The sequence below is a fragment of the Melanerpes formicivorus genome, unplaced genomic scaffold, assembly GCF_026170545.1.
Source record: "Melanerpes formicivorus ecotype bairdi unplaced genomic scaffold, bMelFor1.0.p_v2 SCAF_1, whole genome shotgun sequence".
Taxonomy (NCBI): Eukaryota; Metazoa; Chordata; class Aves; order Piciformes; family Picidae; genus Melanerpes; species Melanerpes formicivorus.
The window spans coordinates 30,004,082-30,031,099 of record NW_027142353.1 but is presented as its reverse complement, the minus strand read 5'-3'; the positions used below and the strand labels follow the sequence as shown (position 1 = coordinate 30,031,099).

Below are 27,018 nucleotides of genomic sequence, written 5' to 3'. Positions count from 1 at the left end.
TGTCCTCATCTCTTGTCTTCTGCCCCAGTCTCAGGTGCTGCTGCAGCTGCTGGTGGGGTTGGCCCATGCTGCAGCCCCCTTGCTGACCCTGGTACCAGTGCCAGTGGCACATGTGATCCCTGATGCGGCATGCCCAGAGATGTCCCTCTTGTCCAAGTTGTCCCTGTCTTCTAGGTGATGTTTAGCATGATTTAGGAGGAAAGTGGAATATCATAGTCATATATGTTTCTTCATTAGCATATTGAAGGGTGTCAACTTTAATATCAAAATTGCAGTTAATTAAGCAATGGTCTTTGCTTGGGCACCTCAACCCTCAGAATCTGCTTTGAAGTTAGATGTTTATGTTATTTGAGCCATGTTTCATCAGTTTTAGCCAAAACTGGGCTGTCTTATCTTCAAAAGACTCCCTCCTTCTGCTCTTTGGCAGGCCAGCCAAACACAAATACCTGTTGATTGTAAATGACCTTTGTCTCAAAGTGTGCTAAATCAACTTGCCTTCCTGTCCTACCACAATCAAAGAGGTTTTACCACAGTCAGTGTACATGAGTGATGCCAATTCATTTTTTGAAGTTATTAATTTAATTCCTTGCTCTAACTGAAAAGGACTGTACTTTGAAATCACTTAAAAAAACAAGGTACTTTGTGAGAGTCTGACAGTCAAGTATGAAGAGCAGATCTGGTAAGAAAAGGGACTGGGAAAATTAACTTGAAAGTTTTTGCCAGTCCACTTTAAATACTTAACTGCAATTACTTGTAGAAGAAAAAAAAATCCCTAATTCTCCAGTCCATAACATGCCCCTGATTATGTTATATACCATTCTATGGAACAAAAGTCTGCATTGTGTCACCCCTCAGGAGATGCTGCAGTTTCTTTTATTTCTGTGTTGCTCCCCCCCAGTAGCAATTATAATATTGCTGCTTTAGGATATCTTATACAAAACACAGGTTGGAGGGGTGACCATACAAGATGAAAATGATGCCACAGCACTTCTAGATATGATTTACTGGGCATGTAGTGTTGAGTTGATGGTTGAACTTCATGATTTTAGAGGTCTTTTCCAACATTAATGATTCTATGAAAGTGGAAATATTTTAAACAGCAGGTAAGAATATAAATATAATATAGGGAGAGCAGAATGGTTTCTGTCCCTTGGGGTTATTTTGTGTGGAAATATGCTTCTCTCAAGTCCTTGCAGAGAACTGCCGTGTTTTTAATTGAGGTAAAGTTGGTGATGACCAGTGTTGACAGAGATAACAGATTTGAAATGAAATACGAGTTTGGCATTAAAACCCAAACCAGGGAACTTTGTAAGACAAAGTTTCAGGGAGCAATGCACTGCAGATGTATACATGTGCCAGTCTTCATTGAGAAACAGAAGGATGTGATATACTTCCTTAAAAACTGTATGTGGTGTATATCTGTACCAATATAGGCACCCATAACTGAGATAGTTAACAAGTTCCTTCTCTAGTCAGTGGACTTGCAGGGTGTGAAAAAGTCCCTCTTGAAATAGACATCTGAAATAGGCCAGATGAGCTGGGCCCTAAAAATGTCTGTTCCTCTCCACTGACTATAAAGGGGAGGCTGAGGTGATGAGCAGATGTAGGTATCTACAGTAGAAGTTTCCAAATTTAGGTGGGATGACTCCCACACAGCACGTCTATATCTCTTCAAGGCTACAAGTGCAACCAGAGGCACAACCTGCATGCATCCAAAAGAAACCTTTGTCAAAACATTATTGAGAAACACTTTCTGGGGTAAAGGGTTGTTAAACAATGTGAATTTAGTGGGGTCACTTGTCCTCACATCATGAGGATGATGTCTAATACCACAGTGGACTCGAAGGATGAGACCGCTTCCATTAAGAGATTAGTTAGCCTATAGTATGTCACGTACTTAGCCCACTGTGGGGTAGGATTGATCTATCCATCATCTCTGCAGTATACTCTGCCTATTACAAATCCAGATACTAATTTATCCTTATGGCAACTTGCTTGTGCTGCCCTGATACCACAGATCTCCAAACAATTGTGGTGCATTTTTGTTGTAGTTAAGACTGTGTGGTGCAGCAGACACACTGGAGGGAAGGGAGGCCATCCAGAGGGACCTTGACAGGCTGGAGAGGTGGGCACAAGCCAACCTCATGAGGTTCAACAAGAGCAAGTGCAAGGTCCTTCATCTGGGTTGGGGCTATCACAAGCATCAATATAGGCTGGGCAGCAACTGGCTTGAGAGCAGCCCTAAAGAAAAGGACTTGGGGGTGCTGGTGGATGAGAAGCTCAACATGAGCTCTCAGTGTGCACTTGCAGCCCAGATCCTGGGCTGCATCAAGAGAAGCACAGCCAGCAGGTCAAGGGAGGTGATTCTCCTCCTTCACTCTGCTCTGATGAGATGCCATCTGGAGTACTGTGTCCAGTTCTGGAGTCCCTGTTACAGGAAGGATCTGGAGGTGCTGGAAGGTGTTCAGAGAAGGGCCATGAGGATGATTAGAGGGCTGGAGCACCTCTCCAATGAGTACAGACTGAGGGATTTGGGGCTATTCAGTCTGGAGAAGAGAAGGCTCTGAGGAGACCTTATTGTGGCCTTCCAGTATCTCAAGGGGGCCTACAAGAAAGCTGGTGAAGGACTTTTTAGGGTGTCAGGTAGTGATAGGACTAGGGGGAATGAAAAAAAAACCTAGAAATGGGTAGATTCAGCTTGGATGTTAGGAAGAAGTTCTTCACCATGAGGGTGGTGAGACACTGGAACAGCTTGCCCTGGGAGGTGGTGGAAGCCTCATCCCTGGAGGTTTTTAAGGCGAGACTGGATGTGGCTCTGGGCAACCTGCTCTAGTGTGAGGTGTCCCTGCCCATGGCAGGAGGGGTTGGAACTAGGTGATCCTTGAGATCCCTTCCAATCCTAGCAATTCTATGATTCTATGATTATTACCAGGTTATTGCTATTATCACTGCTGCAAGCACTTTTTTGAATTAGAACTGGGGATTCCCATGTGTTAGGCACAGTCCACATATACTGTAAGAGGTGGTTCCTGCCACAGAGAGTTTTCTAGACAGAAGGGAGAGATTAGTTTGTAGTTATTGTCAAAAACAGTTGACATGACAGCTAAAATTCACAAATCCTATTAGCAAAAGTACAGCTAGTGCCTACAGTTGGTCTAGTGCTAAAATCCCCTTTTTTTCTGAGTGTACCAGTCAGGGAATCATATCACAGCTATACTTAAAATGGGAAGCAAAAACTTTTTGGGAAACAAGCTGTAAATAAAACATACCTCTCCTACCCTGCAATCCTAAAGCTGCAGCATGCTTAGGAAGAGGACCTCCTCTGCTTAGTGATGGACCTCTGAGTGGAGGTAAGTAGGTTGAGAACTATCAGGAAATGTGAAAAAGAGATAAGATTATTGGAGTCACACTCTGCCCACCATGAGAGAAACCCGAGGCAGACAGAGCTCACAGAATGGAGAACTCCCTGTCCTTCCTCTCGTCTCCTGACTAGATGTGGTGACTCAGAAGATAATGGGTGACTCAGAGAGAGAACCATCTCTGTCCTTTGTTGGATGCAGGTGGGAACATAGTGGTAAAGGATGAGGAAAAGGCTGAGGTACTCAATCTCAGTCTTCAGTAGTAAGAACAGTCACTGAATACCTAGCCCCCCTGAGCCAGAAGATAAAATGGGAAGCAGAATAAAGCCTCCATAATCCAAGATGGTTAGGGACCTGCTGCACCACTTAGACATACACAAGTCTATGGGTCTGGATGACATGTACCTGAGGGTACTGAGAGAACTGGTAGAAGTGCTCACCAAGCCACTTTCCATCATTTACCAGCAGTCCTGGCTAACCGGGCAGATCTCAGCTGACTGAAGACTGGAAAACATGATGCCCATGTACAAGAACAGCTGGAAGGAGAAGTAGGGGAACTATAGACCTGTCATTATGACCTCAGCACTGGGGAAGATCATGGAGCAAATAATCGTTTGTTCGTCATTGGAATGTGCTGCCCAGGGAGGTGGTGGAGTCACCGTCCCTGGAGGTGTTCAAGAGGGGATTGGACGTGGCAGTCGGTGCCATGGTCTAGTCATGAGGTCTGTGGTGATGATCTTTGAGGTCTCTTCCAACCTTGGGGATACTGTGATACTGTGATACTGTAATCTTGAGTGCTATTATGCAGCATGTGCAGGGCAACAAGTGGATCAGGCCCAGTCAGCATGGGTTCCTGAAGGGCAAGTCCTGATTGACAAACCTGATCTCTTTCTTTAACAAGGTGACCTGCTTAGTGTGCCTTAGTAAAGCATTTGACACTGTCTCCCACAGCATCTTCCTGTAGAAAATGGCTTCTCATGGCTCAGATGGGTGGAAGCTTTGCTGGATTAAAAAGTGGCTGGATGGCTGGGCCCAAAGAGTGCTGGTGAATGGAGCTAAATCCAGTTGGCAGCCAGTCACAAGTGGTGTGCCCCAGGGCTCAGTTTTGGGGCCAGTTCTCTTTAATATCTTATCAATGATCTGGATGAGGGGATTGAGTACACCCTCAGTAAGTTTGCAGATGACACTAAATTGGGTGGGAGTGCTGATCTGCTCCATGGTAGGAAGGCTCTGAAAAGGGATCTGGACAGACTGGATTGATGGGCTGAGGTCAGCTATATGAGGTTTAACAAGGTCCTGCTGGGTCCTGCACTTGGGTCACACCAACCCCACACAATGCTACAAGCTTGAGGGAAGAGTGTCTGGAAAGCTGCCTGGCTGAAAAGGACCTGAGGGTGCTGGCTGACACCTGGCTGGACATGAGCCAGCAGTGTGCTCAGGAGGCCAAGAAGGCAAACAACATCCTGGTCTGTATCAGGAATAGTGTTGCCAGCAGGAGTAGGGAAATGATTGTACCCCTGTATTTGGCATTGGTGAGGCCACACCTAGAATACCGCGTTCAGTTTTGGGCACTTCACTGTAAGAAGGAAAGTGAGTTGCTCGAGCATGTCCAGAGAAGAGGAGCAAAGCTGGCGAAGGGTCTGGAGAACGAGTCTTATGAGGAGCAACTGTGGGAACTGGGATTGTTCAGTCTGGAGAAGAGGAAGCTGATAGGAGACCTCATTGCTCTCTACAAATACCTGAAAGGAGGTTGTAGTGAGGTAGGGGTTGGTCTCATCTCCGTAGTATCAAGTGTCGGAATGAGAGGAAATGGCCTCAAATTGCACCAGGGTAGGAGGTTTAGTTTGGATATTAGGAAAAATTTCTTTACTGAAAGGGTGGTCAGGCATTGGAATAGGCTGCCCAGGGAGGTGGTGCAGTCATTGTCCCTGGAATTGTTCAAAAACATGTAGAAATGGTTTAATGGCCATGGTGGTGTTAGGTTGCTGGTTGGACTTGATGACCTTAGAAGTCTTTTCAAACTGAAACAATTCTATGATTCTATACAACTTTTCTTCCCTTTTCACCCTAATCCATTGGTGAAGACAGGCTGGTGAGGTGGCAGGACCATCCTAGTCTGTTAGATACACACATTGTTCCTATTTTCCAGCCTAAAGAGAAGAGAGCCAATGCACTTGTGGGAACAGCAGGGATTCGCAGGCTGTGGTTCCTCTGCCACTGGTACTAATGTCCAGGCACTTGAAGGACTTGATGCACAGTGGTCAGGAGGTGGCTCTTTGTCAATGAGAGGTGAGAATGGGGAAGAGCATAACTCTACAAACCACTTAAACTTTCATCTGGTCAGTCAATCAGGAAAAAACTTTTAATGGTTGTGAAATAGTTACAACAGCAGAGGCTGTAAAGGATACTGTGTATGGTGCATGGGGCTGGCAGGGCCCAGGACAGGACCTCTCTCTGGCCTGGTTACTGTTGAGTAGCCACTGATGCTTTGTCCTATGTGATGGCTTTTCTGCTTCCTTCATGGCCACTCCCACCCTCTAGACCACCCTGCATAGGGCAAATTCCCAGCTGTCCAACAAATTTAGCTTTGTTAAAGTTCTGCAGGATAATTAAATGGAACAAAGAACAAACAAATTCTTAGCTTTTGAAATCTGATTCTTTCTATGGACTCAACACCCAAGGATTTTTTTCTACTGTCTGAAATAACTGCCAGGACAAGATGTCATTGTTTTCCAGAGTCGTCACTTGTGACGTTAATTAAGGTCATGCAAAGAATTCATGACTTCTGTAAAGAAACAGGAGGTAGAAGCTTCAGTCTCTTGTTCATAATTTCAGGTTTGGCAGTCCAGAAAATGATAACTACTCACATTAATGTCTAGGCACCTTAATTTGTCCACATCACTGAAACCAGTCTGAATGTTGTCTCCTGTTCTAGCTCAGCCATTATTCTTAGTTTACTGCAGACATAAAGCGTAGACAGCTGAGCTAGTCACTACAGGCTCTAAATAGTCAATGGAAAGAAGCAGACACTTTTAGGGTGCAATACATCTAATCTATTTTATATATATGCTTTACAATGAGCTGCTTTTGCACTCTAGGCAACTGCATTTAGATACCTCAGAACAACTCAAAGATCTCAAAATGAGATGGGGAAAAGAAGTACAGAAGAAACGAAACAGCAGTTGAGTTTCTATATTACTTCAAATGCAGAAGATGCACTGTCCTAGAAATAAAAATCTTTGTATATATGCACATAATATTTCAAATTATGTGAGGAAAGAAAAAAAAAGGAGGCAGAAGAATGAAGGCCTTATAATGGTCTGCAAATTTCCAGATTATGTTCCTCCCAACCTGGAAGTATGGATTTCCTGTCCAGCATTGTGCTGGATTACTCAAATTCATTGAACCTGAATTATCAGTTTATACTGAAACAAGAGCAAAGATTAGAATTAGATTTTTCTATCTTATCCAACAGATGAAATTAATTTTAAGACTAGGACTGGAACTGATTCCACTACTTAAACTTCAGTGGACAGTGCCTCCTTTTAAAGAGCTTCCAAGAATCTGTTTCTCTCCATTTACCAGGTGAGTACATGGCATATTCTTTAGGAAGATGGCTTCAGTGGATGCATACATGCAAGTTAAAGCACTAATGCAAAGCAGACAGGACTTAGAGTGGAGACATCACATAGGCATATTTTGAACTGATGCCATCAGTCATAAGGTGGGCCTCAGAAAGCAACAGCTCTTGGGGAAAGCACAGGTATCCTACTTCCCTGGGACACCCTGACCCTGTCCCTGCATGGCCTCTCCCATAACCTGTCAAGTCATGACCTATGACAACCATTGCAGCCATCACTTTTTTGGAGTAATTTATATTTTTGGGTAATCATATTTCATACATCATGTCCTAGAAGGCAAACCACACAAAGATAATGCAAAGAGACAAGCAATCTGTTGGAGTAGTGCAGCTGTTTCGTGACAATGATCACTGATAGTTCAGGCTCTGTACAAAAGTAGTTCCACATATCTCAAGAGGATATGTATAAAATGCTTAAGAGGAGACACTTCCTCCATGTTTCCGTGACTCTCAGTCCCCTGCTTGACTTTATGAAATTCATGACCTGCCTCAGTTATTTAACTCCCCGCATTCCCTGAGGAATTGTTGCTCCCAGGTCCAAGCACAGGTATCTGCCCTGGTAGTAACCACTTCTCCCTTTCTGGGTACTATGTTTCTCCTCCTTTTATCTCATGTTTCCTTCCTCCTGCTATGATCTTTCTTCTTTTGTCTCTTCATCCCTTCCATCTTCTGATATCTCACAGGGAGAGGAGAGACGGAGCTCAAGATCTCTGCACTAATGCCAGTGGGAATTAGGCAGAGAGACAGCAAGGTCATAACAAGTCGAATGAGAGAGCTCTGAATAGGAAATAAGACATGGGGTAGCACAAGGAGGACAACAAGAAAGAAGGACTGGAAAAAAAGGAAAAAGAATCAGAGATAGGCATTTAGGAAAGGGGCAAAGTGAGAAGAAAATTAACTGGAAATGGACCTTAAAATACTGTCAAGGAAAGACAGAAAGGAAGATAAGTGTTAAATAAGAAACAAAAGTGACAGAGCCTGAGAAAAATATATTGAGGATGTTTCTCAAAAAGTGATGCATTTTCCTTGATAGGAAACAGGGCCCCAAATAGCTGAGCAAAAGATGAGGAAAGGTTTGCTGGTTATTCAGTATAATTTTTCAGGATGAGAGAATAGGTGAGGCATGATGGGGGGGATGAATCTGGTGATTGGATGCTTTATGGGGAGCAGAAAACTACATGACTGTATTTCATGTGTGTTTACAATCTTGCTGTTAGATTTTGGAATATTTTTACATACATTAATATGTGTGATGTGGCTGTGGAATTCATAGTTTCACACTGAAGGTGTATATTGAACAAAGCATGCAAAAATGTCAGTCCTGGGAGAAAAGCAGAGAAGAGAAAGCTGCCTTGTTGTGTATGTTAAATACTCTGCAGAGGTGAAAGTAGAACATGACATTGTACTGGCAGTTTAATTATAATTTGGTTAGGGCTATCTTCATGTGAAAATTTTCACCATTATCTTTCCAAATGACACATTTGGGCTTAATGTGTTGCATGATGAGTGATTCATTTTAGTCCATTTTGGAAGTGGATTAAAATAAAACACACAACGCCAGCAGCAGCAGCAGAGAAAAATTTCCTTAAAGAGTGAGGTGAGGCAAAGTGTGTGAGTGAGAAACAACTGTTTTGCTTTAAAAATCTACCTTCGAACTTTGTAATAGCTTCCCTGTGTAGAGAAGTCTTCATTTTCCCTGCAGTGCTGGGAGCCCCAGGTCCCCTGCCACGTGCATTTCACAGCAAGGCAGGGCCTTTCTCTTCCATGTTTTTGTGTATCTCCACGTGTTGGCTTGTCTGGAAAAAAAGGTCTGCATGGGTGTAACAACAGATTGCCACCCTAAATGACAAAGCATAAGGCCTTACCTCTGGGCTGGAGTAATGAGAGGGCTTGCTGCCGTCACTCTCGCTGGAGCTGCTTTCACTCTCTGAGTCAGACTCTGAACTGGTCTCAGATTCACTGGAGCTGCTGCTACTCGACCCCTTGCTGCTGAGTCCTGATGCTCGGGCGTTGCACTGTGGCACCACCAGGCTGCCAGCCCCACACACAGCCCATCAGGGAGGGAAGAGCAAAGAGAAGAAAACAAGAACATGAAAACCCCGCACGTAAACCCAATGGTGTTTTAGGACACATACCTATCTGAATGCCTGTGAGCTTGTCTCTGCTGCTAACAAATGGTGAAGTGCATTCACACTTTCATTATAATGACTGGGGGAAAAATATAGGCTTATCCTCATAGCCATTTAAATTCATAGCCTTTCAGCTCTTTTTCATCTGAGGGATGGTCAAGTTTTCTCTTCAGCTTGACTCTTTTCTCATTTAACATACATTTTTGGATATGTTAAAAAAAATCAAATTTAAAAAACAGAGTATAGAAAGCAGTCTTACAATGTCTATGAACACTGCAAAGAGGTGAAAGCAGGAGATAAGAAAGGTGAACAGAGTTGAACTCCACAGCACCAGTCATTTATAAATAGTAATAGCGATAACGATAATACATCCTCACTGGAGCTTTCAATCCACATCTTTTGTTCTACACACTTCTTTACCTGCCGTAAACGATGAGGTTACCTATATATGCCATCTTGATATCGACAACTGCAAGATCTAAGACCAATCCTGCAAAAACGTGAAGGGCTCAGGCTAGTGTTTTTGCATGTCAGCAGTGCAGTGCTGTCAGCAGAGCTACTATCCTTCTTAAAAGTTATGTTTGCATGCAAGCATTTATATTATCAAGCCTGACAGCAGAATAAATATATACTTTTCTGAAATAGTTGACCATGCATATTAAAAATACCCCAGTCATAAAGACCTGAGTGCGAAATGTCCTATTAAGTTATCCGTCTTATTCCCCAGGCAATGGAAGATTGTTCCCTATAGCAGTGTGCATTTTCTAGTCAGTTGTCCAATTTGATTTTAAATTACTTGAATGCAGCTTTTACTTTTACCCTTGGGAAACTTCTCTGCAAACTAACCCAAATTCCACTGTCAGAAGTTTCTCCCTACATTCAACCTGAAGTTGCCCTTTTAAAATTTATTGTTGTTACTTATTATTCCATCTTATTACTAATAGTTACTATGATGAATTATCCTCCTCCCTTTCTGCTTTCACATATTTTCAGACTGTTTTCCTGCTCTACTTCAGTCATCTTCCAGACAAGGCCTTGCACATTTACTACTTCTGATCTTTCTTCATAAGTCATTATCTCCAGGGATATGGGATCATTTTTATGGCTCTTTTCTGAACCCATTCCAATTTATCTATATGTCTGTGATAACAGAATGCCCCAAACTGAGTGCAGCATTATAGATGAGTTCTCACACTGAGCCCTACAATGAAGGGCTATTACCTTCCTGCTCCTTGATGCGTTGCTTCTGTAAACATACACTAGAGCTGTGATGGAATATATAGTCCATTAACACTCCTACATCTCTTTCAACACTGCTTTCTCCACAATTCCTCCACTGATAGCTACATTTTAGATTATTTGCTTCCAGAGAGATTAGCTTGCTTTTTTCCTTCATACCAGATTTCATTTTCTTCTTTACAGCACATGCTTCTAGCTCCTTTTGATTTATTTTTCTGCCCTCAGAGGTGTCTGCAGCAACTTCTAATTTAGTATCAAGTACAAACTTAATTAAATGGTTATTCACTTCCTTTTCCAAATCATTAATGAGATTGTTAAATAAACCCCACATGAAATAAACCAGTACCCTAATAACCATCTCTTCCCAACTCCATGTGCCAGTGTTTATCATTACCCTTGTTTATGCTCCATCAGTCCAATATTGTGCCTAACGCAATGTGATCTTGGAGATGCATTTTGTGAGAAATACCATCTAATAAATAATTACAGTTCTGCTATGTTGCACCTAATGAATTGCCTTTACCTGCTAATAGTGCATTTCATTCTGGAAAACTCGTACCTGATGCCTGACACAAGCCACATATCACAGGCAATTTCTGGGGCTTTGAAAAGAGGCCAGGCCATCAGAGATGTAGCTTCAACTTCACAATTCCCTACAGCTGCACACTTCTTAGGCCTATTCCTACTTCCCCTGACATATGCTAACCTTCCCCACTGGATCACCTGTCTTGCACAAGCCAGTACTCCATCACATCACCTTTACTTAAGATTGCCCATGTTCCCCTTGCCTTTTGCTAGGAAGCAGCACAGCTGCCCACGACTTTATTGCTTCAGAGTTTCTGGTTGCTTGGGGAATTGTGATGCTGTTGGAGAGCTTTCTGCACTCTTTAAGGCACAGCAGGGCTAGACAATGCAGAAAATCTTACCTGTGATCTCACCTTACTAATTAAAGCAAGTAAAATAAAAATGAGAGGGAAGAGCTGACATCCATTTATATTTTTAACCTTTATTCCTGTCCTTGTAACCATCAAGCAGTAGAGAGGCAGGAGTAAAAAAGCTCATGCTTCAGCAGGATGGCTCTGTGGTGTCTTTGCAGAAGTGCCTGCTAACTCTTGGGAGGCAAGAGGTCTGTCATCATGCATGGGCATTAAACATACCAATTACAATGTGTGCCTTTAAAGACTGCCCTCTGCTCTTTTTGTTGTTATGAATGATGTCTCTTTGTGTAGCAGGTACCTATGGTAAATGCAACATTTTCAGACAACCATTTGTATAAGAGCATTCAGGCACAGAGGTGCCTGAAACAGAAAAGGCTTGTAAGCTTATTAAAATTTTCCCTCCCAAAACATCAGGGAAAATTGATGTTTTGGGCAGTGCTTTGAGACAACACAGTTTTCCGCTTACACAGGTTGTCCAGTAAACTCTAGATACAAATTGCTCACTTACACTAACAGATTATAGTCAATTGCTTGCTAATAAAATAGTGAGAGCTGTATGAAGGCCATTGTGAGTGGATTTTCTTGTTTAGATTTTTTTTTTTTTTTTTTTTCCTATTAATGGAATATGAAAAGTAACTTCCTTTTCTAACAGCGTAGCTTAGGGACTGCCTTTGACAGTGCCTGACTGATGGATTTCCAGTTCTCTCTACAACAGCATTGTGACTGTTGCCTGAAAAGTTCTCCAACATCACATGCCCTGCCCCTAGTGACTGTGGTTTTAATGTTTAAACCAGTGTTCTTGTTTGTCATTGACTGAAGTATTTGGAATTGCTATATAGGGGATGAGGGAAAAAGAAACCCCACAGTAATACTTCTTTCCTGTTGTGACATGAAATGTTTTTCTAGGCTGCTGAAGAAAAATTGTTACTACAGCCATAGATATAAAATATAACTGTTGGACTCTTCACAAACATCTGGAAATCTGTTTTCTGGTCTAATGGTAGCCAATATACTACAAAAAATTCACATTAACATATTTTCCTATTTACACTGATACTGTTGAAGTCTTCTGTCCCCTTATACCTTTTCCATTTTTAAATATAGTATATTCCTGCAAGGATCCTCATTATGTTATAGTGACCAAGGTGAAAAGTTACATGTTTCTTCATGTGCTCTTATTTTAAAAAATAAAATAAAATCACAATTATTTTAAATTGGCAACTTCCATTTTTGACTGTTTTTTTCTAAAGTATGTGAACAAGAGCATGCAGTCAAAATAAAAGACCAATTTGCATTCTAATGACTGTGACATATAACATTCATGCATATTTTGCTACTGGCTTATGCCCCAGAATTAATTACTACATCACAGAAATGATATTTTTATTTTAGGCAATTAAATGACAATGTAAGAACCACTTTTTTTTAAGGCCTTTGATAAGAACATGCACTCTCTGACTTCAGAGAGAGAGAAAATACCTTGCCAGAAGTTCAGTAATAAGATCACTGAATAACCAATGCACCACCTGATGTTTCTGAGCAGAAACCTCCCATCATCCTGGCTACATGGCACTTGGGCACCTAAACACTCTGCAAGTCTCCAATGACTTGTTTTGCTGCACATCCTAGTAGGCAAGTCACCTTTCTCTTAAAAGCTGTTAGTTACCTTGTAGCCTCAGTTTTTCTCAAATGAGTCGGTTCAGAAACACATTGATTTGGGCAGATTAATACTTTTTCCTACTCAAACTAATCTATGATCCAAGCTGAAAGGCACAGCCATCTCAATCTCTGGAGAAGCCTGGAAGGTTAGTTGTAGTGGGACCAGCTATTAGCTCTATCAGATTGCATAGCCACGGCCTGCCTTTGAACAGCATAAAGGTGGTTTAAATACATGTGCAGGAAGGTACAGGCCTCTGCTACTCAGTCAGTGGAGAAAGATCTCCAAATCAGACTGTTACCATTTGCCCTCAGGAGACCTCTTGAGGTTAATCACGCTGGATCTGGGTCCTGTTCTATGCTTCACACTAAGTTACTGCTTACAGCTTCACTACTTTCTGTGATAATAAATCATGGTGTTCAGCATAGGCCATAAGAAGGTCCTGGGCAGCTAAACATATGCTGCATTGCAGGAATTCAGTCTCAGTGTTTCAAAGGCAGACAGCATGGATGTCTGCTCGAGGTACAAGTGAAACAAATGGAGTTCTTTACCAAATTGTGATTATTTGGTGACAGTATGAATTGCATTCCAGACAGAAAAAACTCCTCCTATGCTGAAAAATTTGTAATCCAAATTCTTCACTGCATTACAATTTGAAGACACTTCATACATATTTTACACAGGTATGAATGATTATCAACAATGCAAAGCAAAAGGAACATCAGGCCTTCAAGGAAAGATTGTGCCAAGAAAATATGAGTGAGCCTCTGAAATACTGTTTCAGCCACAATGAAGGTTATACAAAGGCTCATACATCATATTTTAGAGTCCAGTCAGCTAGTGTAACTTCACTTTGCAAGAATTGTATCCAGAGCTCAGTAACGCTATTGGACGCTGTTTCCCGTATCTGTTTCCGTGTCTGGAGATGGGGCAATATTTGGCTAGTGTCATCCGCATAGCTATGATGATCTATTTTTTTTTTTTCTTTAAAATTTCACCCTGTGGTACCATCCACCAAGCACTGTGCAACTACCAAGTGGCTCCAACTCCCCACAGGATAGAGGAACGCAACAGATAGTCAAAAGAGTTGGCTAGCATAAACAAATGACACTGTTAGGGAACACATTGTCAACACTGATAGGTAAACATGGAAAAGGTGATCTGAATTTTTAGGTGTTACGAATATTCAAGAAAATCCTAAGAAAGACTATATGAATTCTTGCAGTATTTTGAAATACCCAGAAAATATCTCAATGTCTGGAAGATCAAGACCAATCGTGGGAAAACAATATTCTGAAACAGATACCATTCCTTTGCCTTGTATAAACTGTCACAGCTCCATTGACTTCAATTAGACTACACTGACTTAAATCAAACAGTAAATTGGACCAAGACTCTGAAATGATATTTCAAACTCAGTGATGAAAACATATTCCAAGGTTTAAAGGAACTCTATTGGCAGAGTCTCTATTTTCATTCCAGATTAAAGTATTTGAAACACTACTTCCTTCTTCCCTTGAAGCCAACCTAAAACCCAGCAAAGGTCTTTTACAGACAGCTCCTTATCCCTTTGTTGTGGGAAGCAAATTCCACATGATGCTTCCTTAAAGCACAAACTGAAAACATTGTGCCGAGATCTGTATAATTATCTCTGCTGCCTGGCATGGAAGATATATGGCATCCTGGCCTGCATTAGGAATAGTGTGGCCAGCAGGAGCAGGGAAGTCATTCTGCCCCTGTACTCTGCATTGGTTAGGCCGCACCTTGAGTACTGTGTCCAGTTCTGGGCCCCTCAGTTTAAGAAGGACATTGAGACACTTGAACGTGTCCAGAGTAGGGCAACAAGGCTGGGGAGAGGCCTTGAGCACAAGCCCTATGAGGAGAGGCTGAGGGAGCTGGGATTGTTTAGCCTGGAGAAGAGGGAGCTCAGGGGTGACCTCATTGCCCTCTACAACTACCTGAAAGGTGGTTGTAGCCAGGAAGGGGTTGGTCTCTTCTCCCAGGCAACGAGCACCAGAACAAGGGGACACAGTCTCAAGCTGTGCCAGGCGAGGTTTAGACTCGAGGTGAGGAGAAAGTTCTTCACCGAGCGAGTCATTCGCCATTGGAATGGGCTGCCCAGGGAGGTGGTTGAGTCACTGTCCCTGGAGGTGTTCAAGAGGGGATTGGACATGGCACTTGGTGCCATGGTTTTGTCATGAGCTCTGTGTTGATAGGTTGGACTCAATGATCCTCAAGGTCTCTTCCAACCTTAGTGATACTGTGATACTGATACTGATAATTGTGAATGAATCACAGAGGCAATATAAATGCCCACTTCTTGCTGCTGCTCCTGTGTATTTTTCAAACTGTGTTTCAGTGAAGACATCTGAAACATGATTACGACAGGGGTCTGTCTGGACCTGCAAATCAGGCTATCTCAATGTAACAGAACATATGGAGATACTTTCTGCCAAGAAATAGCACTATAAGGATAGCCTACAGAATTAAAGTGAACATCATCCATCCATTTCAGGCCAAACTTATGCTGAGAAAAGGGAGATGATACCACAAATTTTAGAATATGCACCTGCTTGAGGACATGGAGATACCTTTATGGTTTAAATTATGAAGGCTGATTTTGTACTTATAACATACAAACATGACCATAAGGAGCCTCTGCTCTAGTTTTTAACTCTGCCATGTTCAGTCTGAATGATCAAATCAGCTGACATTTTCAGGGCTCCAGTCACCATCTTAATCATACACAGGGATGACCAAACTTGCCTACCTTTAGTGTGTTAGTTCTTCATTACTCTTTAAAAAGCACTTGGGTATCCTTGTTCTGAACACAGTACCAAAGAAACACAGATTTATTGTTTTGTACCTCTGCTAACCAAGAGCATGAAATTGATTGAGTTCCTTCCAGTTAACAATTGTCAAAACCTATTGTTCATACAAAAAAATGCAGCTAGCCAAGGTCGGCTGTTCAGGTCTGAATGCAGGGGAAAAGAAAAAAAAAGAAAGGCTGGGCCACTTCCCTTTCTCCAGGTAAACAATTTCCCAGGAGTCTGTTAATATCCTTAGGAAACAGAGATATGTTTTCATACCTCATTCCTATAATGGATGAAGCATTAAATAGTAGTCATGATGAGTGAGGGTCCTGGAGGTTGCTTGGCCTGTCACAATATATAATGCTTCTGTGGAAGCACTGAGTTACTGTAGCCACACACACTTTGCACAACATAACTAATGAAGCATGGCTGCCAAGAACAGAGTTCTAGACTCCACTTATATTTTAACACTGTCCTTGGGAGCTGCTTAAATTGTTTGTGTTGACAAGACTACAAGTATCATACTATAATGCAAACCTAAGATAAATCAGATTTCTTCAGAGAGTCAGGTGTGTCCTGTGTGATTGCAAGTGTCGCCAGAATAAACACAAAAAAAAAAGGCTGTTTGAAAAATTAAGCTATGAAGTTTGTGCACACACACATTAAAAAAACTCAAGAAAATTCAGTCTGGCAAGGAGGTATCTACTTAAGATCTCGTTGATACTGGAAGCAGCAGAACCACAGCTCCTACCATAAAGGAATATGGTAGGACAGAGAAAACCACTGAAAACCCCCTAAAGCGCTAAAATCCCGCTCCTAAAATAAAAAGGTAGGTAACAATTAATAATGACATGTCTGTATAAATAGCTGTATGAAGAGAAGTGTGGGGCAGAGTATCTGGGATGAAAGAGTCCAATAGACCTGGAGCAGCATTAGTGTGGGGATGAAGTGATTAGTCAGTGGGTTGACAGCTGTGCTAGGAGCCTGGTACCATATTCTGGTGTATGCTTTCCACCACTGCCAAGTGTTTGCTTGTCACTCCAGATAAATGGACCATCAGCAGTGTTTTATTTGACCTGCTCACAAGAAAAATAAAGCAACTCTGACTTCCTCACTGTGCTTGTCATTGACTTGCATGAGCTGAATATGAGCAGAGAGATTCTCTGGTCTAGAAAAGTTAACCCTTTAGTAGAAGAGCAGTGTTTAAGTATTTTTTTCCTACCTTGGTACTATAATTATTCTCTTAATAGCTTGAAGTAAGGTGACTTGAAGGAAAAAAAAGGGACAGGCATAGCCCATCTGCCCTGCACTGGCCTTGTAACATGTCACTGGACCAATGGCCTGGAGAATGATGAACAGCTCTGAGGATAGTCTGTGAACAGCCACTGTCCTGCCTCCTGCCTGAAATCAGGAAACCATTTCTACAGAGACTTTTGCAGGAGGGGAGAGTGGGGAGCAGAAATAAATTCTAAGTGGATGAATTGGAGAACGTTGCTTTTGATTTTGCCCCTAAGACCCAGGACAATAGGTTTTGTGTATCTTCCTTCATATGTACCCTGTAAGATTGATTTTCTCTCTTTTCCTCATCAGTTTGATCATGTTTGGAACCTTCTATTCATGTTAAGAACCAGATAACAGACCCCTCTGTTCTCTGGTTGAGACCAGCTTCTGCTGCTGGGTGGAAAATCAGACATGGTGTCTTTGAATTACACACCTGTAGCAGTTTGGGCCAGGTACCTCCTCCCCTGCTGTGGCCACATGAGACACACCTCCGATGTCCCGAAGGATCCAGCCCAGTGGGTGGACACCGGAACCTGCGTATTTCATCCCATAATGTCCTGCTCTCTACAAAAGCCACCTGTGGGGTCTTGCACTTCCTCTTTCTTCCCTTGCCGCTACCTGGTAATGGGAGGAGCTGTCTCGCGGCCTTTTGGGTCTGGCTAGGCCCAAGGCTGGGGGGAAGGGCAATCTCAGATCTGGCCAGCTGAGATTAGCCTAACAGTGGAGGTGGGGGGGAGAGGGAAGAAGGAGCCCTGGGGGTTTTGGGTGTACCCTCAGGTGGGGATGGGATGTTTCTGAGTACGCTTTGGGATCTCTTTTGTCTCTGCTTGTGGTTCTCTGTAAAATATTCACTGCTTTTCCATTTAAACTTTCCACCACTTTTGCAATCTGTTTGAGTTTCATTTTTGCCCAGGGGGCGAGTTGGCCTCAACCCATCAGAACACCTGAAAGGGAAGGTGGGACACACACTTCTTTTGACCTTTAATGAGCATGATATGTGGAAGTTCCTCTTCATGGTGGCTAAGAGTGACAACCATACTCCAGAAGAAGCCTTACTCAAAGGACTCTCTTGGGAAACATACCCTTTTGTCTTCTCCTCTAGGAATCCAGCTTTCATGTAAAATCCAAAGGCCCGTGGAATGGGTAAGAAAAATAGACAGACTTTGCAAGAATGAAAAAGGACTCCTCTGAGCCCTTGTAGATAAATGGTACTAGTGGTTGAGACTGTGCTCAGGCATAGTTTTTCCATATCTAATAATACTGTAGCTTTGGATGTCTTTTTGGCACTTGTGGTATTCTGGTAATAACCAAGAGCATTCTTCTGGATGCTTACTTTCAACTCTTCCCTCTTTTCCACCCATCTCTCATCCCTTCCTTACTTTGAGGAAGTTCCTTTCCTGGCAGCCTCAGGACTTGCTGCAAACACATGTCAATGGTCTCCAGAGAACATGAGTTCATTTGTGCAGGGGAGATCGGATTACTTAAGTTCACTGAAGACGGTAAATATCACTAGAGATGAGCTCTGTTCCACTTCCCATTACATGAATTAAAAACATCCATGCATTTATTTGTTTTGCCTGATAAGTCAGATATAGAATAGGAGCTCAGGGATCAGTTGTCAGAAGGTCTCATTTGAGTGGGATAATATGCAAGTAAAGATGTCATGGTGCTCCCCACAAGTTCTTTTGGTCAAGGGGAAGCACTCAAGATGCTGAATTTTAACATCTGAACAACTTCTGGACTGATGGTCCTTCAAGAGAGAGAAAGATCTTCACAGATATTCCTTTCTCACAAAACCTTGATGTCACATGTGACAGCAGGAGGAGAGACCTTTGTGCTTTAGCAAAATGAAAAATTATGTGGTGGTGAGAGAAAGTTCAGTTCTCCCCCCACACACAAAGAAACCACGGCTAACTCAGTTGGAGAAGCAGAAATGGATAAGCTATATTTACAAGCAGGATGAAGTGCAGATGAATATATACACAACATACAGTATTTACAATATGTACAAAAATATACAGCAAAGAACGTAACACAGAAAACTTTTCCCTCCTCCAGCCAGGAGGGTCCCCCCAACTGTACCCCCTTCTCTCCCTACCTCCCTTTTATCCCAAAAATGGGTTAGAGAGAGAAAAGGTAATTATTAAGGAGGAAATCCTGTTAGCTCAAAGCGTATGCAAGAATTAGTTTCTTATCTGGTTAGTTGAATGAAGGTCAGCACCCGCCAGACAGAACAGACAGAACACAGCTGTTGTTCAGAGAGACTGAAACAGACTGAACTGACTGAGATTCAAACTGAACTAAAGCTAAAAATTTAAAGTTGCATTACCAATCTACCAATGAAATTCGTTTAGAATACCTTTGTTTTCATTATTACACCAAAACACTCATCCAGAGTGTTCCAGTAACTGTCCCTTTCTTAAAGGCACAGCCTAAAACTGTCATAAGATGTTACACCTGAAACCACTGAGAACAGGGATAAAGGCTCTAATTTAGTGGAGAGTGCATAGAAATACAGACGGCAACAAGTGACAAGAACTAAGGACTGGTTAGGGTCAGCTGGATGGCCACCTGAAGACCTCAGCTGAGTTGCTGTTCTGACTTTGTAAACAGTGAAGTGACTCATATAGGCAGGACTCCACCTATGGTGCAGAGCTTAAAAAGACTTAAAAAGCATGTGGCTGGTATGTATTGGGGGGAAGTGGAGTTTCTCAGTCAGGTCTTGATACAGCTGGCTAATGACATAGAGGAGGGTGGGTTTATAGACATTCAGTTTTTCTGCCCTTAACTTGCAAAGGGACCTAACTACTGCCTAATTTCATTACTTAAAGATGCCTTCTGGATATTTCTACCTCTCTGAAAGATTAGAGGGAACTTAGGATCCTAAGGATCACATAAACAGTATGCCTGGCATGCCCAACACCATGCACATTGTGGTCTGTATAGGAAACAAGGGAGGTTTATTTCAGATTCCTCTTCATAAGTTCCCTTTCAAGGTTCAGTCAGCTCTCTCCTATTGCCCTAATGACTGGGGGTGGCATGCAATATGAAAATCAATATCCACTCCAAACTCAGTACTCCACTGTTTCATCAGAGAACTATTAAAAGCTGATCCTTTGCAAGATTCAATAATATCAGTACCACCTGTCTCAGGAATATATCCTCCACTAACATTTTGAAGGTGATTTCAGCAGCCTGGTCATTGGTGGGATAGGCTTCAACTAACAAGGAGAGATGTTTCAAACACAAAGGTCATTAAGCACTGGAACAGATCATTATTCATGATATGGAACATCAGTCTCATTATTTTCAGAAACTAGGTTAGATAAAGGACCAATCCAAAATGTTCTGTACAGTGGCATTAATCCACCATCCTCAAAATACCTCATCAGGGAAATTTGATATTGCTTCTCTAGAAATGAGAGCACTTCTATCCAAGAAAACAGTAATTCTTTTGCTTGTGAGCAACAGCTTCATCAAGCCACTGAAGGCAAGCACTGCAGTGCAGACTAGCAAAATCCCCATCTGCACTGGCCTGCTATGCCACTATTTCAGAATTACTGCTGACATAACTAATCTTGCAGCTGGCCACCTAAACAGACAGCCTTTGGCATTTTTTGAACTTCATTTTGGCACAGCAGTCCTTTGCCTCAGTCAGCAGCACCCTGTGTATGGTTGTGTCTAGCAAGACCTCTGACTAAGCTCTGAGGGTCCAAATACAGATGAACTTGTGTAGATAAAATTACTAACTACTATAATGGCTGTCCAAATGGGTGCAATAAATTTCAGTGTGAGACAAACTCTCTCAGGTTTTACTGACTCTTAATATTGCTGCTGCCAGCTTTAGTGTTACTCTTTGACTCAAGCCATATTCTGTTGTCTCCCAAAGGTCTTTTCGGCCTGTCAGCTCTAATCAATATGCTGCCTTGAGAAGAAGCTTGTTTTAAGTAGGTTTGCTCACCATAAAGAACCATATAAAGAAAATTTGACTTCTACTCCTTGTCAGCATATATTGCTCTCTATGCAGAGCAGCATTTAGATGCTCTGTTAGTTAGATCCAAGTGCTTTCTTTTATATGCTGCACAAGGTGAGGAGAAAGTTCTTCACAGAGAGAGGTGTTAGCCATTGGAATGGGCTGCCCAGGGAGGTGGTGGAGTCACCATCCCTGGAGGTGTTCAAGAGGGGATTGGATGTGGCACTTGAACCATGGTTTAGTAGTCATGAGGTCTTGGGTGACAGGTTGGACTGGATGATCTTTGAAGTTTCTTCCAATCTTATTGATTCTATGATTCTAGGAAATGACAAATGCCTGGAAAAAATGCATAGCTCTACAGAGGACATTAGGCAGACACAGGAATGGCAAGCAGAACAGCTTATAAAGCCCAGAATTGTAGCAAAGAGCTTGTTGAAAGCTAAGTAGTTTGAGATTATTTGAGGACTTATAAACAGTTCTTCCCTATTATAGACATACTAGCTCAAATTACAGGACTTTGAAAAACAGTTTTCTGCTGTTGAATATTTGCCTGTGGTGCAGCCTTAGGTTTTCAAGGGTCTTAGCCACTGGGAAAAATAGTTCTCCCATTCTGATCAGGCTCAGATTCTTGAGCCCTTTTTCTGGCTTAGTAGCATTACACTATATAGCTTGGATTGGAAGTACCCAGAAGTACTCCTGAAGAGCCGGAGTTAAGTCTGTCTAGTGAGAATATCAGGATCAGATCCACTATCAGCCAGCAACACAGTGTGTAGATACTTGATGAATGATTTTAAAATAAATAGCAGCCCATACTAGTAACCTTGGAATCACTGAATAACAGAATACTTTAGATTAGAAGGAACCTTTAACGTCATCTAGTCCAACCTCCCTGAAGTGATCAGGGACATCTTTAACTAGATCAGGTTGGTCAGAGCCCTGTCTGTTCCTTTGCTGTGAGAAAACATTGCTGTGCCTTCCTCTGATATAATGTGCCCTGTGAAAAACAATGAATAAATATGATAAACGCAAATATATACATCTGTGTTAAGAAAGCTATTCAATTAGCCCTTTAAATTAAAGGGAAAAAAAAATGTGAATTTCATCCTTTTGTTAAGTGTCATTCATGGAAAGCAAACCTGAGCTTTGTTCATGCACACATAGATGATGAGGGGAGGCATAAATAAATTATGAAGTAAATATAATTTTATTTACTTTATTAATTTAGAATGTGGTACCAACATGTCTGGACTCAGTGGCTCCCCAACTGCATTCTCCTGTGGGATGTTATCAGTCCTTTATTTCTGTGAAATGTGCTACCAACTGGTAGGAAAAACACTAGAAATATATGACATTTTAATAAAAAACCCCTGGTCTTACAACATGCTGTGTCCTGATGTAGTTAAACTCACATCTTCCAATATTCCTTTCAATCCATATCTCGTGTGCTTTGCTGTTCATTAACTGCCATGTATCTTTTTGGGTTTCTTCTGAATTTACATTATCACTAAGGCATGCCTAGGTGTCTGTGGCAATGCCAGCGATGAGCAGTGTGAGCAATCTGGCAGTGCAGGCCTAGAGCCTGAGCATGCTGGTAGGCCATGCTCAGCATAAATGCAGAGCCAGCTAGCAGTGGAGCAAAACAGTGCTGTGCCTGCAGCATGTAACTAAAACAAGACACTGGTAGCTATAAGCATAGAAAGTTATCTTGGAACAACAGGACACGCACCTGCATCAACAAACCTTGGGTGTCATTAGTAGTTGGACCAATAATCTGTAATAGTGCAATGTGTGGTCACTCATAGGGGACCAATGAAGCCATGCCAACAAGGCACTCCGAGTTTATATAAGTTGTAGAAGTTCCCTTGCTATGCACTTGTGCCTTTCCTGTCTCTTCTTCTTCTTTGCTTTACTGTGCTATACTCGCACCACAGGCCTGCACCATAGGCCTGCAATACTGGAACAATAAAGGAACAATACTCGATCATATTGGTCAGCTGTATTGACTTCAATCTCCGTCGCCCCTTTAGGTGTCTTTGCCTGTTCCTCAATATATATTTTTGTTCTCTGTGCCTCTCTCAGGGAAGTGGAAAGCAAATGCACACGATAGTGAGTAGAGGGCATGGAAATGGGAAGAAATATTGCTCATTTGTGTTGCTTCTCCTTCTCACTGCTGCAGCAAGCTGTTGCTGCCTCCTTTCTCTGCTCTTAAGCTAATAGTCTCTTTCTGGCAATCTGGTTGTACTGTAGTAACTCAAACACCCCTCTGCCTGTCTAAGGTCCTGCATGGTCTAGGTTGTGCTGGATGAAGTGGTGGATCTCTTCACAGCATCCATTTACATTCAACAATGTGATCCAGCAGGAAGAGTGTTAAAGGTGTAGGAGTCTACATGTGTTGGTGCTTAGGAGTTCAGGGTCCAGCTGTGAGCATATATAATTATTTATTTCTTTAAAAGTGTATCAGATCACCTGCCTGCAGCTGGGAAACAGCTGGGGGAAAGCGTAAGATTCTACACAAGAGCTTTTCAGAGGAGACAGACAGATTTCCAGGAAAATATGGTTTTCTGTAGTCAGTGCAGAAAAGGAGTAACTGTTTTGGAATTTTTATACCACGCTGACATGGCTCTAAACCCTGCTAGATGATTCTCAGCTTGGGAAGAAAGGTCAAGTGTTGGGTCTTTGCCATTAGGTTAGGGAAAGAGCTAGATGACTTTGTTGATAACTAGCTTGAAGACCCTATCAGTCCTTCCAACAGTTTTACTAATCACAAAAGTCATTAAAAATAGCCAGTTCCTCTGGGGCAAGGTTAAAACAAAACCTCAGAAGAATGAGTCAGGGCAGGCATCTCCCATTGCAATCCCTTAGCATTCTGTGCAGGGAACTGAAAGGGAATACTTAGGGGTGAAACTCCCAAGCAATATAACCAAATGCCATCTCAGGGAAGGGGCAAGCACTTTAATATGGACTTAGACTGCAATAAGGAAAGCCATTGATGGGCTTTGTGTACAGCTCAGAGGCACTGAGTTTTCATACAGTTGCCTCCAAGTCTTGCATGTCATATTCAGAAATCAGCAAGATGGTTTTCCCCTTTGCTGTTGTGCTTGGACATTTCCCTTTCCCTTTTAGTTGTGTTTTGGTGTTTGTTTTTTTTTTTTTTTTTTTTTTTTTTCTTTTCTTTTCTTTCCACTTTTCTTTCCTTTTTAGCCTTATCTTTCTCCTTCCCCTTCCATTTCCTTGCCTTTTCAAAAAAATGGATACAGGTAACGTGTACTTGCCTGTATGTCACCATCCAGTGCCTGTACCACATCTCAAGCAGTCTTCAGCTGCCTTTGCCATATGAACCTAGCAGGCTCCCAAAAGGGCTTCTTGGGTGACTTTAGATCATGTGTTAAGGTAAGTGAATCCCATCTTAACATTGTCATCTCACATCTGTGGGACATAAGGCAGGCAAGAAAGAGGATGGAGGAGAATTGTAGGCAGTTGGAAGGAAAGGAAGCTGACAGAGCCAGTTTTCCTGTGCCTTGTGGGGCTGGTAACTGAAACTTGTACAACTCTTCTGCCCAGCCTCAACACCTCAGCAGGGAGGGTGTGCCTCCCTGCAACACCAGACATCATTCTTGCACTTCTGTGGCCTGGGCTTTCGAAGACTTGAGCAAGACTCCATCCAAGAAAAGGGGATCAACTATCTGGGAAGCAGCTTGGTTGATGTGGCCCTGAGGGTCCTGATGGACCCTAATTTTGACATGAGCTAGCAATACTCCCTCACTGCAAAAGCAGCCAACAATACCTGAGGCTGCAATAGGCTGAGTGTTGCCAGCATGTGGAGGGAAGTTCTCTCTCCTTTCTGCTCAGTCCTTGTGAAAGACATCTGAAGAAGTGGATCCAGGTCTGGGCTGAATGACTATGAAGATAGTTAAGGGATTAGAAGATCTTTCACCTGAGGAGAGGTTGAGATGACTGGGAGGGATAAATGCCTGATAGGAGGAAGCAAAGAAGACAAAGGAAAGCTCTTCTCAGTGGTGCTCAGTGACAGGACAAGATGCCAAGAGTGCAAATGGAAATATGGGAAGGTTTTTGGTTTTGGCTCTGATGGTCACACAATGGAACACTTTGCCCAGTCTTCCATCCTGGAAGATATTCAAGGTCCACAGCCCTAAGCAATTGCTTCAGGTGACTCTGCTCTGAGCAGATGTTGAACTGGATGGTCCCCAGAGATGCCTTCCAGCCTCAGCCATTCTGTGACCCTGTGGCTAGCTTAGGTACTAGAAATTATGGTGCTCTCTGAGAACACAAAGCTCAGTGGGGTATGAAGCCCACCCAAGAAGCTGCATAACTACGTGAGTATGGCTTAATTTGGCTGCGAGTGTCCCCCTGTTGTGTGTTTAAAGCTCACTCAGATGGCTACATAAGCCATTGTCCAAACTTGACTGAAGTGTAACCTTGGCATTGGATACTGACGCTATATTTGAAACCATGTGCCAGCTACATAACACGTTGGCAGCTTTACCCACTACTCCATCATTTGAAGGCTACTCTGTGTTTGTGAGACTAAAATGGACTCTGGGGGTGTTATTGCATTCATTGTCTGCATTGTTGCATTTTACAGCAGGTGAAAGGTGCAGTAGCATCAGCCACAGGATGGAAAACTTCCTTCTCCTTCAAACATTTCTGAATCTGTTTCTGAATGTGCTCAGCAGTGTAGGAGGCAGCCTATCAGGTCATGCTTTATTTATTCAACTGTACTTTACAGCACCTCTGTCCTTCTATAAAACTTTGCTATGAGGAGCCTGCTTTACATATTTTTGAGGGTATCTCTCAAGTGCAATTGTCGCTCATCACTGCCCAGAGCAGCTGATGAGAGTGCATCAGGAGCTGCAAAATCCTTCCTTTCTGAAATCAAGAGCAGAAAAGATCATCCTGAAATAACGGACTAATGTGGCCATTCTACCTATGCTGCTCATAAATTACATTTTGAACCTGGCAATTGCAGGGTAATTAGGAGGAGAGTAGCTTTCCTGTAGGAACATACATTTCGTATTCTGCCTGCCTGACACACTCTGGTTTAATTTTCCCTTTGTTCACTCAGCTTAGAGAATGGCAATTACCAGAGGTGATAGCCTAGTGGCAATTTCTGAATCACGAAGAGACTTAGCAAGCACAGAAATGAGGAAAAAAAAAAAAAAGAAGACAGATATTGCTAGTAATTAAAATAATTTTGAATTAAAAGGACTATTTCAATAATTGCTTTCATACTATAATCGTCACCACATAACTTATCCTTATGAATAACTAATATAGTGCAATAACACTTCTGTGGAGAGTGACCTTAAAAAGACAGCTTTCCTAAACATGTAACCTCATCAGTGAGAGATAAATAATCTTTTGGCAGGCATTTCAGATGCTGCAGCTCTGATCACCAACAGCAGTGTGATTTTTAAGCCCTCTTTCCCACTTTGGCCCTCTCAGACAGGCACAGGAAAGAGAGCGGGAATTCCCATCTTAAGTGGCCAGAAGAGGGTTTCACATTATTAAAATAGATTATTTCCTTCATCTACGAGTCTCTGAGGAGTATAAATTACAAACAACATCAAAGCAAGTAAAAAGTTTTAGAGCAGACTGTCAAAGAGACTGGTGGGGTTTCCTTGGTAGATTTCCATTTTTAAGGAGTCTCAGTAGTTTACTTTTTCTCAAAACAATTCCATATGTCTGTGGATTATTTACAGTTGTTTCCATTTTTGTTGTCAAGTGTTTTAAAGAAACAATATTGCGATTATTTAACATGGGGAAATAAAGTTAGACAGCGCCTGGAGTAACAAATTACTGGGATAATCTCATGGAATAAAACTTTGCAGGCTTGTTCTGTGCTTTCCAGGGTTAGACAGCCTCAGTCTAGGTACAAAGAAAAGCAGCATAGCCAACTGGCTATATAGTCTGTATAAGTCTGATACTGTACAAATTCATCAACTAATTATTCATGTTGCTATCACTGATT

General features: G+C 42.2%; 1 protein-coding gene across 1 annotated transcript in view; it reads right to left on the bottom strand.

The window, feature by feature from the left end:
• The window catches only part of AFF3 (ALF transcription elongation factor 3), a 365,437-nt gene that overhangs the window by 44,051 nt on the left and 294,368 nt on the right, over positions 1–27,018 (bottom strand). Inside the window, exon 10 of the mRNA XM_068138610.1 lies at positions 8,865–9,030. Within this exon, the coding sequence (XP_067994711.1) occupies positions 8,865–9,030 (166 nt within the window). The remainder of the gene's footprint in view (positions 1–8,864; positions 9,031–27,018) is intronic.